This window comes from Gekko japonicus, unplaced genomic scaffold (assembly GCF_001447785.1).
Source record: "Gekko japonicus isolate JY-2015 unplaced genomic scaffold, Gekko_japonicus_V1.1 scaffold1319, whole genome shotgun sequence".
Lineage (NCBI taxonomy): Eukaryota > Metazoa > Chordata > Lepidosauria > Squamata > Gekkonidae > Gekko > Gekko japonicus.
The window spans coordinates 403,261-417,914 of record NW_015160251.1 but is presented as its reverse complement, the minus strand read 5'-3'; the positions used below and the strand labels follow the sequence as shown (position 1 = coordinate 417,914).

Genomic DNA, 14,654 nt, shown 5'->3' with positions numbered 1-14,654 from the left:
ACACTGCATCCTTTGAAAACACTGTAGCTGTAAGTCCTAGTTTCAGGAATGAGACCTCGCTAGTCATTGGCCTGGTTACTGGGGAGTTCTGGGACGTTTACGAACATTCCAGTCGCCCAGTGTTTGAAAAGGAAATGGTGAGCCGGTTGGCCCTGGGAACCCAAGGCGGAGCTGTTGGTAGAAAGAAGTTCCGATGAGAGAAAGGGCGCTTTCCCAGGTGTGGCCAGAAGTGTGACTAGTGTTTCTGTAAGACAGAAACTCCGTCAAGGGTTGTGCTCCCCCAATTTGAGAAAGCACACGGCAGTCTTGTAGAGGAGAATCAGATCTTGTACTTTATTGATCAACAAAGGAGGGAGGTGCAGATCCAATAAGGTTTTGGACCCCACAGCTCTCCCTAAGGTTACAATGGGAGACATAGGGTTTTATACCCCCTATCACAGTTAGAAATAAATCAAAATTATTGGTTCCATCAAACTTTGTCACATATCCATCACACCATTCTGATTGGGCAAAAATATACCTTCTTCAGTTGAACAATAGGCTTTCTTCTTCCTAGGCTGTGAAATTCTAAAAAGTATCTAATTGTAACAAATATTAGTACATCATGCAGTGTTCTCCATCTAATGCAAGCAAACTGACATCAGAAGCATGCGCAGTTACAACTGGCCAGAACAAGCAAGGTCAGTCAGTTACTGCCTGTCAGCATTTGGTGTTTTACCCAGAATGCCTTTAAGCAATGAACCAGAGTGAATATCTGAATATATGTCCACGGTTGATTTCAGTTACTGTGATTAGAATCATCAAAGGCACTTAACATATGCACCATGGAAGCGTTAAGAGCACCTACTAAGGTAAACTGACTGTTAGCCAGTGACAGAGTACTGGTTCCATAAGCAGTGTGTACAACACTTCTGAGAGAAGTGGTACATGAATGGAGTGCGCAGCTAGTGTGAGCAGTGGCTCAGTGGCAGAGCATCTCCTTTGCACGCAGAAAGTCCCCTTTGAACTCCTGCGCAAAGCATCAGGATGGAAGTGCTGGAGACTTCGTGCCAGGCTGGGTAGACGATCATGACCTTAATTAATTGAGGGTCTGACTCAGTACAAGGCAGCTTCATCAAACACAAACACAAACCACCTCTGTGAACGTTTGAGTGTTTCTGCTTACATTTGCCAGTTACTATTTCCTGAATTACTGGGTTTTTAAAAAATGCTAAGTACTTTTCTTCACCACGTTGCATCCGTGTCATTCAGCTCCATCTGGGGAGAAAGCGGCAACTCTTCCCTTCGCCTTGGATAGTGATCCTGAAGCTAGTCTCCTCTGCGGACAGCGCACTAGCCTTCTCCCTCAAACACTGCACCAAACTACCTCTTATTCTGCAGCCTATACGTCATGCAAATTAACTATCATATCCGCCATCTCTTCCTCCCTATTACCAAAAAACAAACAAACCCCAAACCCTAAGTAAAATCAGGGCACCATTGCCACGAATAGCCAACGTGTGCACTGATTGTGGGCTGAAGATTACTGCATTAGTGCATAGAAGAACATCTGAATTGTTCAGTGCATCTGAAAGTGCGTAGAAGAACATCTGATTGAATGCTGACCTTGTGCTAAGGACATCTGGGTTCAGACCCTAGAAGACTCACTGAAAAACCTCAAGAACTCCCTAGCTGTCAGCCAGATCGGCCTCTTAGCGTTTACGTAGGTTGTTAGCCTCGTGTACATTTCCATCAGCTTCTTGGTTACAGATCGTCTTATCTCCAGACATGCAGGCCTTTGTGGTGCAGCCGTTGGACCAGGAGAGGGGTCCCCCCCCCACCTTTTTGAGTCTGTGGGCATCTTTGGCATTCCGGCACAAGGTGGTGGGCGGAAACGGAGCCATCCAGAGCTCTTAGCGGCAGCTCTTCAGCATTTGGGGTGGGAGCTGTTGAGCAGCCTGCCTTTTGAAGTGGACTTGTTTAAAAATGCTTTTTATGTACAACTTCAGGCGGGCAGGGAAGAGTCCCCCCCCACCCTTGGGGGTGGTGGGAGCTTCTGCTCCTGCACAGCTGGTCAGGTCTCCAGTGGCCAACCAGAAGCCCTCCTGCTGGGGGGGAAAGCCCCACCCACTTCCTAAAACGTTTGCCAGGTCCCAGGAAAGGGGCAGGCGGGTGCCCTGGGTACCCACGGGCCCCAGGTTGGGTATCCCTGGACAAGGTCCTAACAAGGGAGACCTGGGTACAGATCAATGCTCCTTCTAAGCTGTAAGGTCTTTTGAGCAGAAATTCTACTTTGTGAGCTCCTGGCATTAGAGTTGTGAGCGAGCAGTTTGGACATTACATAAATTAGTTTCCTCTGGAGCCATCCGTCCCGAGCTAAGGCAAAAGATGTGTGAGCCGGAGGCTAGAAAACTGTGTGCTGGCTCACACTAGCTCAGCTTAGAGGCAACAGTGGTACAGACGTGCACTACCCCGTGCAGCTCTCCCGGAGGCCTTGGGCCAGGCATTTCCCCCGCTCCGTCTCACAGGATGGCCACCTAGATGAAGTGTAGAGCCAGGGAGCCCGTGGAAGTTGGAAAGGTGTTTTGGCAAGGTGACGAATTCTTCACGCAGTGGTGGTGCTCCCGTGGTGATTTTGTCTGGCCATCTGCTTGTTACAGGTTCAGAGGCCTGGGCCCAACAGTGATTGTATGTCCGGCCACTGTGATGCATCAGTGGGTGAAAGAGTTCCATACTTGGTGGCCTCCGTTCCGAGTGGCAATTCTTCACGAGACGGGCTCTTATGCCAACAAAAAGGTACCTTACACATCCAGACCTTCAAGCTTTGTGCTTTTATCAAAGAATGCTTTATTAAATGTAGCTCTTATGAGAGTTTCATCACCAATATAGGGATTTTGTAGTGGTTAAGAGTGGAGGACTCTTTAACTTGGAGAACCGGGTTTGATTTCCCCACTGCTCCTCCACATGAAGCCTTCTGGGTAACCTTGGCCCAGTTGCTGTTCTCAGAACTCTCTCAACCCTACGTTTCTCACAAGGTGCCTGTTGTGGGGAGAGGAAGGGAATGCGATTGCAAGCCACTTTGAGACTCCTTAGGGTGGGGTATAAAAACCAGCTTGTCTTCTTCAGTATTAAACAATACTTTATCTCTAGGTGATGTCACAGAATCACTTTTTCTGTAAAACTACAGCCTTCTGATTGGACAATAGGTAAAGGTAAAGGTTCCCTTGCTCGAAAGCCAGTCGAGTCCGACTCTAGGGTTGCGGTGCTCATCTCCGTTTCCAAGCCGAAGAGCCAGCGCTGTCCGAAGACGTTTCCGTGGTCATGTGGCCGGCATGACTAAACACCAAGGTGCACGGAACGCTGTTTCCTTCCCATTGAAGTGGTCCCTATTTATCTACTTGCAATTTCTTGCTTTCGAACTCTTGTGATAAAGCATCTGCTTTATCACAGGAGTATTTTTAACATTCTTTGTCGTCTCTTCACATTTAACCAGTCACGCGGCAGGGAGTTGTGGACATTCAGCACCACTAAAATCTAGCTGCCTAGACCCTCTGTGGCTTTGAAACCCCTCTCTCCCTGCGCAGTTAAAGACAAACACAGCTTGCAGTGTTTAATATCCTTCTTTCCACTGAAGCAGCCTGCTTTCCTTTGTGTTCTGGATGGCCTCCTCATGTGCCTTCTGGCTAGCAGAGTCCCGCCTTTCCGTTCTTACGGGCGACATGATTCCAGATAGACAAGGAGTTAGAATAATGTCTTCCTCCCTGGCTGTAAGAGTCCTGGGTATCGGTCCTGTGCAGTGGTTTCACACACACACCCTTCCTCTCTCAGCTCCCACCCCTACCCCGGCTTCCAAAACGCTGGTGCTGCACTTATGGGCAGGAGCCCCATAGGCTTGGGGGGGGGGAGCTGAAGTGAGGACTGGGACAAGAACAATACAGCCCTTCCCTCCTGCCACCAGAAACCTCACTGGAACAACGGCAGTGCCAGCCGGCCCGGTTGCCCCCGCCTCAGAGCAGCCCCCAAGACCCCATAGATCGTTGTCCATAGGAGTCCCGCAACTTCCAGCATCAGTACTTTGGAGGTCTCGGTGGCTCTCGAGTGGGGAGGGGAGGAGAGGAAAGAAAACCTTTATGCGCATATTCTGTATTTAGTTTTATTTGGAGAATTAATACGGCACTTCTCCAGAGTCCTGCTTCGGGCAGATCACAAAGGTTTTTTTTTTAAAAAAAAAAATTAAATAAAAAAAAATAGCAAGTATAATGAATATTAAATACAAGCCAGGGACACAGAACAGGATAAAATGACATTAAGCAGTCAAAAATGATATCTGTAAAACAGTCCTCGGACTGGAAGCAGACCATGAAAACAGCTCATTGGAAAAAGATGGCGCTCCTCGATTCAGAGCTTGGAGAAAGAGAAATGTTTTGACCTGGCACCTGCAAGGATGGTTAGTTAGGTGCCAGGTGGGTTGAAAGGCCCAGGTGCCACCCCTGAAGAGGCTCAGCCACCTGTCTTTACCCTCCACAGGCTGGGGGCCAGAGAGAAGCCAGTATGGTTGCCTCATTATTGCTGATTGTAGCAGCCTGATTCCTTCTGCAACGTAACATCTAAATCTTGCGAGCATTCCACTGAGATAATTTTCAGAACAAGGTGAGAGAGCTGTTCAGCTGTTACCAGAGTGAAATGATTTTTCACAGTGCATCAAAATAGCCCTTTAAATAATTATATCATTGCAATAGTCAACTGCTCCTGCCAACCTAGCAGTTCGAAAGCAAGAAATTGCAAGTAGATAAATAGGTACCGCTTCGGTGGGAAGGGAACAGTATTCCGTGCGCCTCGGTGTTTAGTCATGCCGGCCACATGACCACGGAAACGTCTTCGGACAGCGCTGGCTCTTCGGCTTGGAAATGGAGATGAGCACCGCAACCCTAGAGTCGGATTCGACTGGCTTTCGAGAAAGGGAAACCTTTACCTTTAATAGTCAACTGGAATGAAGCGTAATACCAGATTAAGCAGATTGTGAATACTCAATATTGTGATAATGTACACTTTTAAAATGGCCTTTACACTTCTGAAATCAGGTGGTGTCGTTTTTTTAAGATGCTCACTCTTCCTTCAAGAAGCTTGGGGTGACGCCCATCCATTTTATGACCCTACTAGCCCTTTTGAGGTTGGGTTGAGGAGCTGTGATCGGTCCAGGCTGTGGCCTCGTAGGACTGAATGGGGAGACCCAGTCCTAGTACATCACTCTAATCACCGTACCACTTTGTGTCCCATGATGGGTCGTTATATGGGTTTGAAGCAGTAGGGGGAGATCACATGCATAGTCTCATGAAGTTCAGGTAACCTGGACTCCCCACCTACCAGGAACTTGTTCAGAAGCACTGAAATAAGTAAGCCTGGTATGCTGCAAAGTTCTCATCCAGAATGTCCACTGATGTGTGTTTCTGGACGTTACAAATGGTCATATAACTTGATTTACTTGTGCATCGTCAACCCCATGTCGCATGATGCTTGTTTTTTCCTTCTTAGTAAACTTTTTTTTAACACTTATGCAGAACCTAGATTAGGGCATGGAAGGGATACGTTAACCTTGCTAGTCATCAGCAAGTGACAAAACGATAGTCTGTTTATCCAAAGTAAAAATTGTCCAGCTTGCAAAGGGTGCTTTTTTAATAATTCTTTTGGGCTAGAAGCGTGGAAAGTAGAGATTCTCAGACTATTCGTGAGAAACCTCTGGGCTCCCCAGCATGCCTTGCAGTAAATGGAAAGAAGCCATGGAGCGTTTATAAATTCCTACCAGTTCACGCACTCATGAGTATTCTACAGTTGCACCCCAAGCAAAAAACTGCTGTTGATGATGAGCATAATTCTAGTTTTCTTTTTTCCCCCTAATCATCTTTATTAATTTTAAATTAATGTACAATACAGCGTAATACAGTGCATCCATCTACAAGAATGTCATCTAAATGGAAAAAGTTGAAACCTGATGATTATAAGGGAACGTCCCATAAAATTGAGCTACCCAGCAAAGTGGGAGGAGGAGCTAGGGGTGCACTGGCAAGAGACAGACTGGGAAAATATCTGGGGTTCGCCAGCAAATAGCTCTAAGACATACAATATAAAATTACAGTTCTTCAAGACCATTTCGAGATGGTACCTAACCCCACAGCAAACACACAAATTTAGCAGATCCAACAGCCCTATGTGCTGAAAGAAATGTGGACAAGAAGGGACTTACCTGGATTGCTGGTGGTCCTGCCCCAAGATCCAACAGTTTTGGACGGATGTGAAACATCAAATTGAGAATATCACAACTCAAAATCTCTCTCTCTTGCATAATTCTAGTTTTCTAGTAGTGCTGGCGTGTGCTGGCTGCATCTCTGAACTTGGAGCTCTTCCAGTTGGTAGGAACTTTTGTCTTCCCCAAAGATAAGGCGGCCCTTCCTCCTGACCCAGCCTCTATTCCAGGCATTCATTTCTCAGGGAGAATGCTTGACTCGTTTTAAATGTGGCCTTGGAGGTGAGTCTTACAGACCCTGTGGACCGCCAGAAAGACACATCAGTGGGCTCTAGATCGAATCAAGCCTGGACTCTCCCTAGAAGCTTCAGTGACTAAACAGAGTCACTGGAAAAGACAGTCATGCTAGGAAAAGTTGACGGCAGTAGGAAAAGAGGCAGAGCCAACATGAGATGGATGGACTCCATCAAGGAAGGTGGTTGATTGCACATTTTGGAGGCCATTAATTCGTAAGGTCACTGTAAGATGGAAGCAGCTTGACAGCACATGATACACACACAGGGGAAGCCGATCCTGTTCTTCTAACCAGGGTGGAGCAGGGTAGCTAGGGGTGTGCAAAAAAATGTCATTTTTCGGGATTGGGTATATTGAGCCTGAAAATTATCAGTATTTCTCAATATTTCCAAATCCCAACACTGGTATGGTATTCGGATTCGGGAAATATTCAGAAAACCTGAATTTTTTCAGTTCCATGATACCCTGTGGGGACCATTATAGTCAATGGCTCCCATCAGGTACAATGGAGAATCGATCCAGGAGTATCTGGGGGGGGGGCTGTTTTTGAGGTAGAGGTATCAAATTTGGAGCATAGCTACTAACCCCCCCCCAAGTTTAAAAAAGATTGGACAGGGGGTCCAGTTCTATGGGCCCCCAAAGAAGGTACCCACATCCTCCATTGATTTCAGTGGAGGGGGGAAAAAGGCATTTAAAGGGATCACGATCCCTTTAAATGCCTTCTCCAGGCTGCATGACTCCATGGCTTGGAGAACTCTGAAGGCTTTTAAAGGGCTCACAGGCCCTTTAAATGCCTTCCGGGTATACTCACTGTGGCTATAAAGGGGTAGCCGTAAGTCATCTTGTGACTTATCTGGAAATTGCAACTGGTCCAGAATGCAGCTGTGCAGGTTCTGACAGGAACATCCTTTGGAAGCACCTATTCAACTGGTGCTGGAGAACTATGGTGCTGGAGAAGACTCTTGAGAGTCCCTTGGACTCCAAGAAGATCAAATCAGTCAATCCTAAAGGAAATCAACCTTGACTGTTCCCTGGAAGGCCAGAGACTGAAGCTGAAGCTCAAATACTTTGGCCACCCAATGAGAAGGGAGCACTCACTGGAGAAGAAGTCCCTGATGCTGGGAAAGATTGAAGGTCAAAGAAGACGGGGACGGCAAAGGATAAGATGGTTAGACAGTGTCATGGATGCAACGAACATGAAATTGAGCCAACTTCAGAGGATGGCGGAAGACCGGAAGGCCTGGCGTGATCTGGTCCATGGGGTCGCGGAGAGTCGGACTCGACTGTGCGACTGAACAACAATTCAACTGGAGCTCTACTGGCTGCAGTGGCTCCAGATTGAGGACCAGATCACGTTCAAGGTTTTTGGTGTTGACCTTTACAGCCCTAAATGGTCTGGGACCAGCATATCTTTGGGACTGCCGTTCTTTCCTGGTATTTCCCCCAAAGAACATTATGCTCTAGTGATCAAAATCTACTGGTGATCCCTTGCCCCAAGGGCATGCGGCTGTCCTCAGACGGAGCCCTGGCTCCAAACTGGTGGAACAGTCTTCCGGGACACATCCAGGGCCCTGCGGGACTTGTCACAGTTCCTCAGGGGCCGTAAAACAGAGTTGTTCTGCCAGGCTGATGGTTGAGGGCAGCGACGGTCTCCATCCTGACAGGTTCTATCTTGGATTGGCCTCTCCCTTTCCTCCCCTTCACCTCCCCTTTCCTCCTTATCAGACAGCCATACATTGCTCCCCCCTGAGATCTCACGCCATCTTTTAGTTGTATAGCTGGTTATACTCATTATGTATTTTATTCATTATGTATTTTGCTGAGTTCATTGTAATTATGTATTAGAATCAATGTTCCCTCTAAGCTGTGGAGTCTGCCTTCGGGTAGAAGATATAGGACAATTAAAACAAGGACAAACAGATTAAAAAACAGTTTTTATTCGAGAGCTATTATTGCTTTAAATGCTGTATGAGTTGGAATTTGGGTGACATTGGTGGTTTAAGTTGCAATGTGAACCTTAAGGGAGTTATGGGATGGTTGCGAATGGTTGTGTGAGTGTATATGAGTATGGTTGTAGATCACCGAATGATTGCATCTTAATTTCGTTGTACTACGTATGTACAATGACAATAAAGTATATTATTATTATTGTGAGCAAAAATTCTACTTTGTGAGCTACTGGCATTAAAGTTGTGAGTGAGCAATTTGCCTGCTGCATAAATTAGCTTGCTCTGGAGCCATGTTTCCTGAGCTAAGACAAAAATGTTTGAGCCAGAGGCTAAAAAACTGTGAGCTAGCTCACACTAGCTCAGCTTAGAGGGAACAGTGATTAGATGGTTGAATGTTTTTTATAAAATGATGTTACCCACTCTGAGCCGGGTTGCCGGGGAGAGTGGGTTATAAATCCAATAACTGAAATGAAATGACTTGATGGCCAAAAAAGTAAATAAATAAGTACAGCACTTGGGTTAAACTGGGATCACCCTTTGGCTATTGCTGTGCATTCCGTCTGGGATTCAGCACCTTCATTGCCCAGCAAAGGACAGTTTGCAGGACTTCTGCCTGGGCTTCTATCCCAGCCTTTGCTTGTTATCACCACATGGCTGAGCTGCAGCAGGGGCCCCTTCGGCAGGAAGGCTCTGCAGAACTGTCTTGAATTCAGCCATTGTCTCATCCAGGGACCACACTGTGACTGCATAGCCCAGTTTGCTTTGCAGGCACTGGGCAGGGGGATATGTGGGGTGGGGTACTTACCAGTGGATTTCTCTTCTTACTGTCAAAAATAAGGCAGACTTACCCACCTTTAAAACCAATAAAGTTTAATTCCGGGTATAAGCTTTCATGTGCATGCACACAAAAGCTTATACCCAGAATTAAACTTTGTTGCGTGCACACGAAAATTTGTACCCAGAATTAAACTTTGTTGCATGCACACGAAAATTTATACCCAGAATTAAACTTTGCTGCATGCACACGAAAACTTATACCCAGAATAAAACTATCTTGGTCTTAAAGGTGCCAACTGGACTCCAACTTTGTTCCGTTGCTTCAGACCAACACAGCGACCCACCTGAGCCCATCCTTAATAGTTTGATGTTACACGTACAGGCTGGGGGAAGCAGAGGAGAGATCTTTCCCTGTTCTGTAGCATTTCTCTGTAACCTTTAGTAGGCGTAGCTCCCTTTCTGCATGGAGGAGGAGAGTTCTACTTAAGGATGATCCAGCGCCATCTGAGCAAATGGACACCCCCTCCTCCTCCCAGTGGAAGACATAATTGCCAAAGGCCTTTCCTGCTGCTTGGAGGAAGTACCATGCCAAACTGCAATACTTCCATTACGAAGAGGAAGAATTTATTGTGAAGTAACAAAATCCCTCAATTTGTTTTGTACAGTACGTCTCTTGAACACATAAAGTTGCCTTATACTGAATCGGACCCTTGGTCCATCAAGTCAGTGTTATCTACTCCGTCCGGCAGTGGCTCTCCAGGGTCCCGGAGAGAGGAGTTTTACATCACCAACCACCTGACCCTTTTAGCTGGAGATGTCAGGGATTAAATTTGGGGCCTTTTGCAGGCCAAACAGATGCTCTGCTGATGATCTGCGGCCCCCGCCTACCATCCCTGGTTCCCCCCCCCCCCCCCCCCCCCGTCTCCTCAAAAGGAAGAAGAGAGAAGGCCATGAGGAGGCCACCGTTCTGTTTAGAAACTGATGGAAGGCTGTAAACTTTGCTATGATAGTTTAAGGGGCTAGGAAATTGTTGTGACTTCTGTCACTTTTTGCTGAAGAGAATGCAGGGAAGAGATTATTATAAGATTATTTTGTTGGGCAAATACATAGAGAGCAAATGGAGCTGTGAGTGAGGGATGAGTGGCAAGAGAGAACTGATACTACTGTGAAAAGAGGGAGAAAAGTGAAAACACTCTGGGTAGATTGACAATGTTGTCACTGTCAGATAATACTGTTCACTTAGTGGCCATGCTTCACTGGGAAACACTTGACTTCTGTGCTCTTAAGCCATGGACAGCTGATGTTTTTGAATCTCATAAGTCCATTGGCAAAAACAGCATTAACCTGCAGTTTCAGGGCAAGCCTGGATTCATAGATGTACTTTGGGGCATTGCGATGGCTGCCATCTTGTTTTCGTTCCCTTTCCTGATAATCTAGAGAATCAGATTTGCTCTTTCATCACTAACATGTGTTCTGATTCGGCATCTTCATGGACCACGTGGACCCCAAGATCTCTTTCCTGTTCAGACTCCGTGGGTGTGTAGGGGGTGTCCCCCCCCCAATCTGCATTGCTTTTACACTTCAATTGGATTTAATTGACCATGATTTTTACCCATAAACCCTTTCAGAACTCTTTACTGTTCACTGAGGTTCTCATCCACCAGGATAATTTGGTGTCCCCGCAAACGTGGCCACCTTGCGGCTCTTCCTCAAGAATTCAAGCTGTTATGGGATTGATATACATATGACCACTTGCCACAGTTACATGCACATACAAATGTATGAAGCTGTTGTATAATCAGACTGTGGGTCGATCCCGATGAGTCTACTTGGACTGGCAGTGGCTCTCCAAGGTCTCAGGTGAAGTTCTTTGCATCCATTACTACCTGGGTCTTGTACCTGGAGAAGCTGGGGGTTGAACCTGGGACCTTCCAAATTCCAAGCTATGTATTCAAATCTAGCAGCGTTCCCTTTTCTCTGTAGTTATCCTTCCCTTTCTGTCACCACCACCCTTAACTCATGGAGCATTCCCCCCCCCCTTGGTGATTTTTGCCGCTACACCCTAATCCTGTTTCTAATGTTCCTCTGCTTAACTGACTTTTCTTCTGTTCTGGACACTGGCTCCTTTGTGGTCCTGTCTCAGTCCTGTACTTTTTCTTTTCTTTTCTTTTTCCTGTATACAAAGCAGGGTGCAGTTATGGGAGAGAAAACACTCAGTAAAGCAAAAAACTAGACACTCAGGCCGGTGATTCCTGAGCAGTGAAGGAGATGCAAGAATCAGTTCCCCTGCAGGGAAATGTCAGATGTAAACTGAAGAGCAACAGGAGAGCCGGTGTGAATGTTTTTGTGAAGTCTGCTGATGCTGCTGGAATATGTTTATAAAATCCTGGGTAGCACCTGGGGTGCGCCGAGGTCCCTCTGACTCCTGTAAGTCCCCCCCACCCTTGCAGAATTTGGTACCTGTTAGCAAACCTTACCTTACCTTACCCTGAACCAGGGAAGTGGTCGGTGATGAATGTGCATTGTTAAAAAGCCTCTGTTGCGTCTCTGTGTTTTTCCTTCATTGTCAGCACAAATCCTTGTTTAATAAAGATTTGGCTTGAAGGAAATTTTAATTAATTACAGGTTCAGTAAATCCTGAGTAGGGATCCGCCGCGCTGTGTGTACAGAGAATGGCCTTCCGTGTGCTTGTACTCCTGTTCTCTCCGCTGGCTGACAATGTGATTTATGGCTGTTGTTTTCTACCACTCCACTGTTTGCCCTCTAGGAGGGATTGGTCTCCTGAGCCCCCCATAATAACAGCAGCACTTTCGCAAAACATCTTTTAATGACAACACTGTAGCCGCCTTCTGTAAGTCAGGCTAATTGCAGACGTACCCTATTAATTGCAAAATCTAGGAGAGGTTACATATTTTACAAGCTTTTAATTTGAAATCGCCTGAGATGATTTGTCTTAAGTGTTTGAGTAGAGATGCCTATATTATTTTTTCAATAGACTTTGCCCGGAAATAGAGACATTTAAAATCTGTATTCAGAAAAACATATGCGTTGCTTGCTCTCCTGGAACGATTGTCTCTTCTTTCACGTAGGGCTGGTTTCGTAAAATTGCAGATGTTGCTGATGGGAGCAAGAAAGCTCCTGTTTTTCAGCCAGTTTTTAAAAAGCACGAGACACTTTCCAACCCGGGTTGTAAGCAACAATCTGTATTAATTACTTAGACAGTGGGATTTTCTCCTCTTAAAAGAAAAATAAATAACACACATGGATCATGGAGAAACACCTCCCAGTTCTTGGAAAATAAAAATATTGAAGAATTCAGTAGTATCAAATGTCTCTTAACACAGAATTTTGTGAAAAATCTACCAAAGAATGTAAGCTATTGTCATGCACTAGAAACTCTTGTGCTCATTTTAGAAGCAAAGCTAAAGTTAAGCTTGCTAGTTGCTACCTCAGGACAGTATGGTGTGGAGGAGGAGGCATAAGTCATTCAGACAAAGGAAGAACCGGGACACTGAGTGGGAGTACCAGAGGGTACATGTGGCATTTGTGCACCAAACTATGCAGGACACTGTGGGAGTTCCGCATTGCGCTTTCTGTTAATTTCTGGTGTCCTGCAACCTACCAGCAGAAGGGTCTGTTGACTGCATATATTCCCTGTGTTCTCCCCCCCCAAACAGTCTTTTCAGACCCTAGGACAATTGATTCCTATGGTTATAGGACTCATGTGGATTAACAGTCCCATGGGGGGTGGGGGCTGAACTGTGGGTGGAGAAAGGCTCCGTGTAGCTTGATTCCCTTCGTGTTCATCTAATCAGACCTCACTTCCAGAAGTCCTTGATCTGAAACGTTGCATCTGTATTTAGATGGTATCAAGAGCAATGTTCCCTCTAAGCTGTGGAGTCTTGTGAGCAAAACTTCTACTTTGTGAGCTACTGGCATTAAAATTGTCAGCGAGCGATTTGGCTACTGCATAAATTAGTCTGCTCTGGAGCCCTCCTTCCTGAGCTAAGACAAAAACGTGTCAGCCAGAGGCTAAAAAACTGTGAGCTGGCTCACACTTGCTCAGCTTAGAGGAAACAGTGATCAAGAGATGTGGATGTTAGTTCTTGGAACAGTGTGGTCCAGTAATGGTAAAATATATTTTGGATGAGGAAGGGTATTAAGGGAATCCATATGTGTCATCTCGGTGTATATTTACCAAGTGAACAAGATTGTCAGAACCCATAGCCAACAACGAAGTACACGTATTCAAGAACGGTAATACTTTTATTGCAGAGCTATAGATGCAGTAACACAGGCACTGTTAAGAATGGCCACAGCCAGTAGAGCATAGTAGGATATAGGGTATTTGTATGCACCCCCCCAGAGCACTGGCCAATTAGGCACCCTCCTGCGCGCGGGATAAAGCTTGGAAACCGTTAGGTAGCTAAAGCTGGGAACCAACACTCTCCCATGGCACCTAGGAAAAACCCAGACGATACAACTCCCTCCTGCACATCTGTATAGATAAGCATTTCGGTGCAAAGCAGAAAAAGCACAGAATGGAATGCAGTAGCAATTAACCAGACACAGCCCAAGCTCCCCAACCCCCATGGCAGCGTAGCTGACAAAGATTAGACTTCGTTATCCAGTGGCTGCCTGAGAAAAATGGTCCCAAGGATTTCCCTTGAGACCATTTTTCTGTATTACCGGATGGGCATAGACCAAATGTCAGGAAAACCTGTCTCTCGGAGTCTTGCAGGCTCTCATCTCTCGTCCGCAGCCCACTTGTTGATAACCGGCCATTGTATCTTTCTCTTTGTAGGTGAAGCTGATTCGAGAGATTGTAGCCTGTAATGGTATTTTGATCACCTCCTATTCGTTTATTCGCTTGCTGCAAGACAGCATCCACGGTTATGACTGGCACTACGTGATTCTAGATGAGGGGCATAAAATCCGGAACCCAAATGCTGCGGTTACAGTTGCTTGCAAACAGGTACAGATAAAGGGAGCATTTTGGAAGCTTTAAACAGAAGCTCCTCGCACAGTCATGAGGTCAGGCCCGTGGGCCTGGAGGGTCATTTGCTGCCCTGACACACTCCCGATTCCCATCCTTGAGAGGGCCCTGTTTGCATGGCACAAGCATGCCAGCTTGATTTGATTTGAAGTCCGCTTCCCTACATTTTATGGTGGGGTATAAGGGGTTTTACTACATGTATTTTGGCCCTTAGGTAAAGGTAAAGGTTCCCTTGCTCGAAAGCCAGTCAAGTCCGACTCTAGGGTTGCGGTGCTCATCTCCGTTTCAAAGTCGAAGAGCCAGCGCTGTCCGAAGACGTTTCCGTGGTCATGTGGCCGGCATGACTAAACACCGAGGCGCACGGAACGCTGTGACCTTCCCACCGAAGTGGTACCTATTTATCTACTTGCAGTTTCTT

General features: G+C 46.2%; 1 protein-coding gene across 1 annotated transcript in view; it reads left to right on the top strand.

The window, feature by feature from the left end:
• ERCC6 (excision repair cross-complementation group 6) overlaps positions 1 to 14,654 on the top strand; it is a 77,115-nt gene that overhangs the window by 40,940 nt on the left and 21,521 nt on the right. Inside the window, exons 7-8 of the mRNA XM_015414199.1 lie at positions 2,640 to 2,775; positions 14,045 to 14,215. Coding sequence (XP_015269685.1) covers positions 2,640 to 2,775; positions 14,045 to 14,215 — 307 coding nt within the window. The remainder of the gene's footprint in view (positions 1 to 2,639; positions 2,776 to 14,044; positions 14,216 to 14,654) is intronic.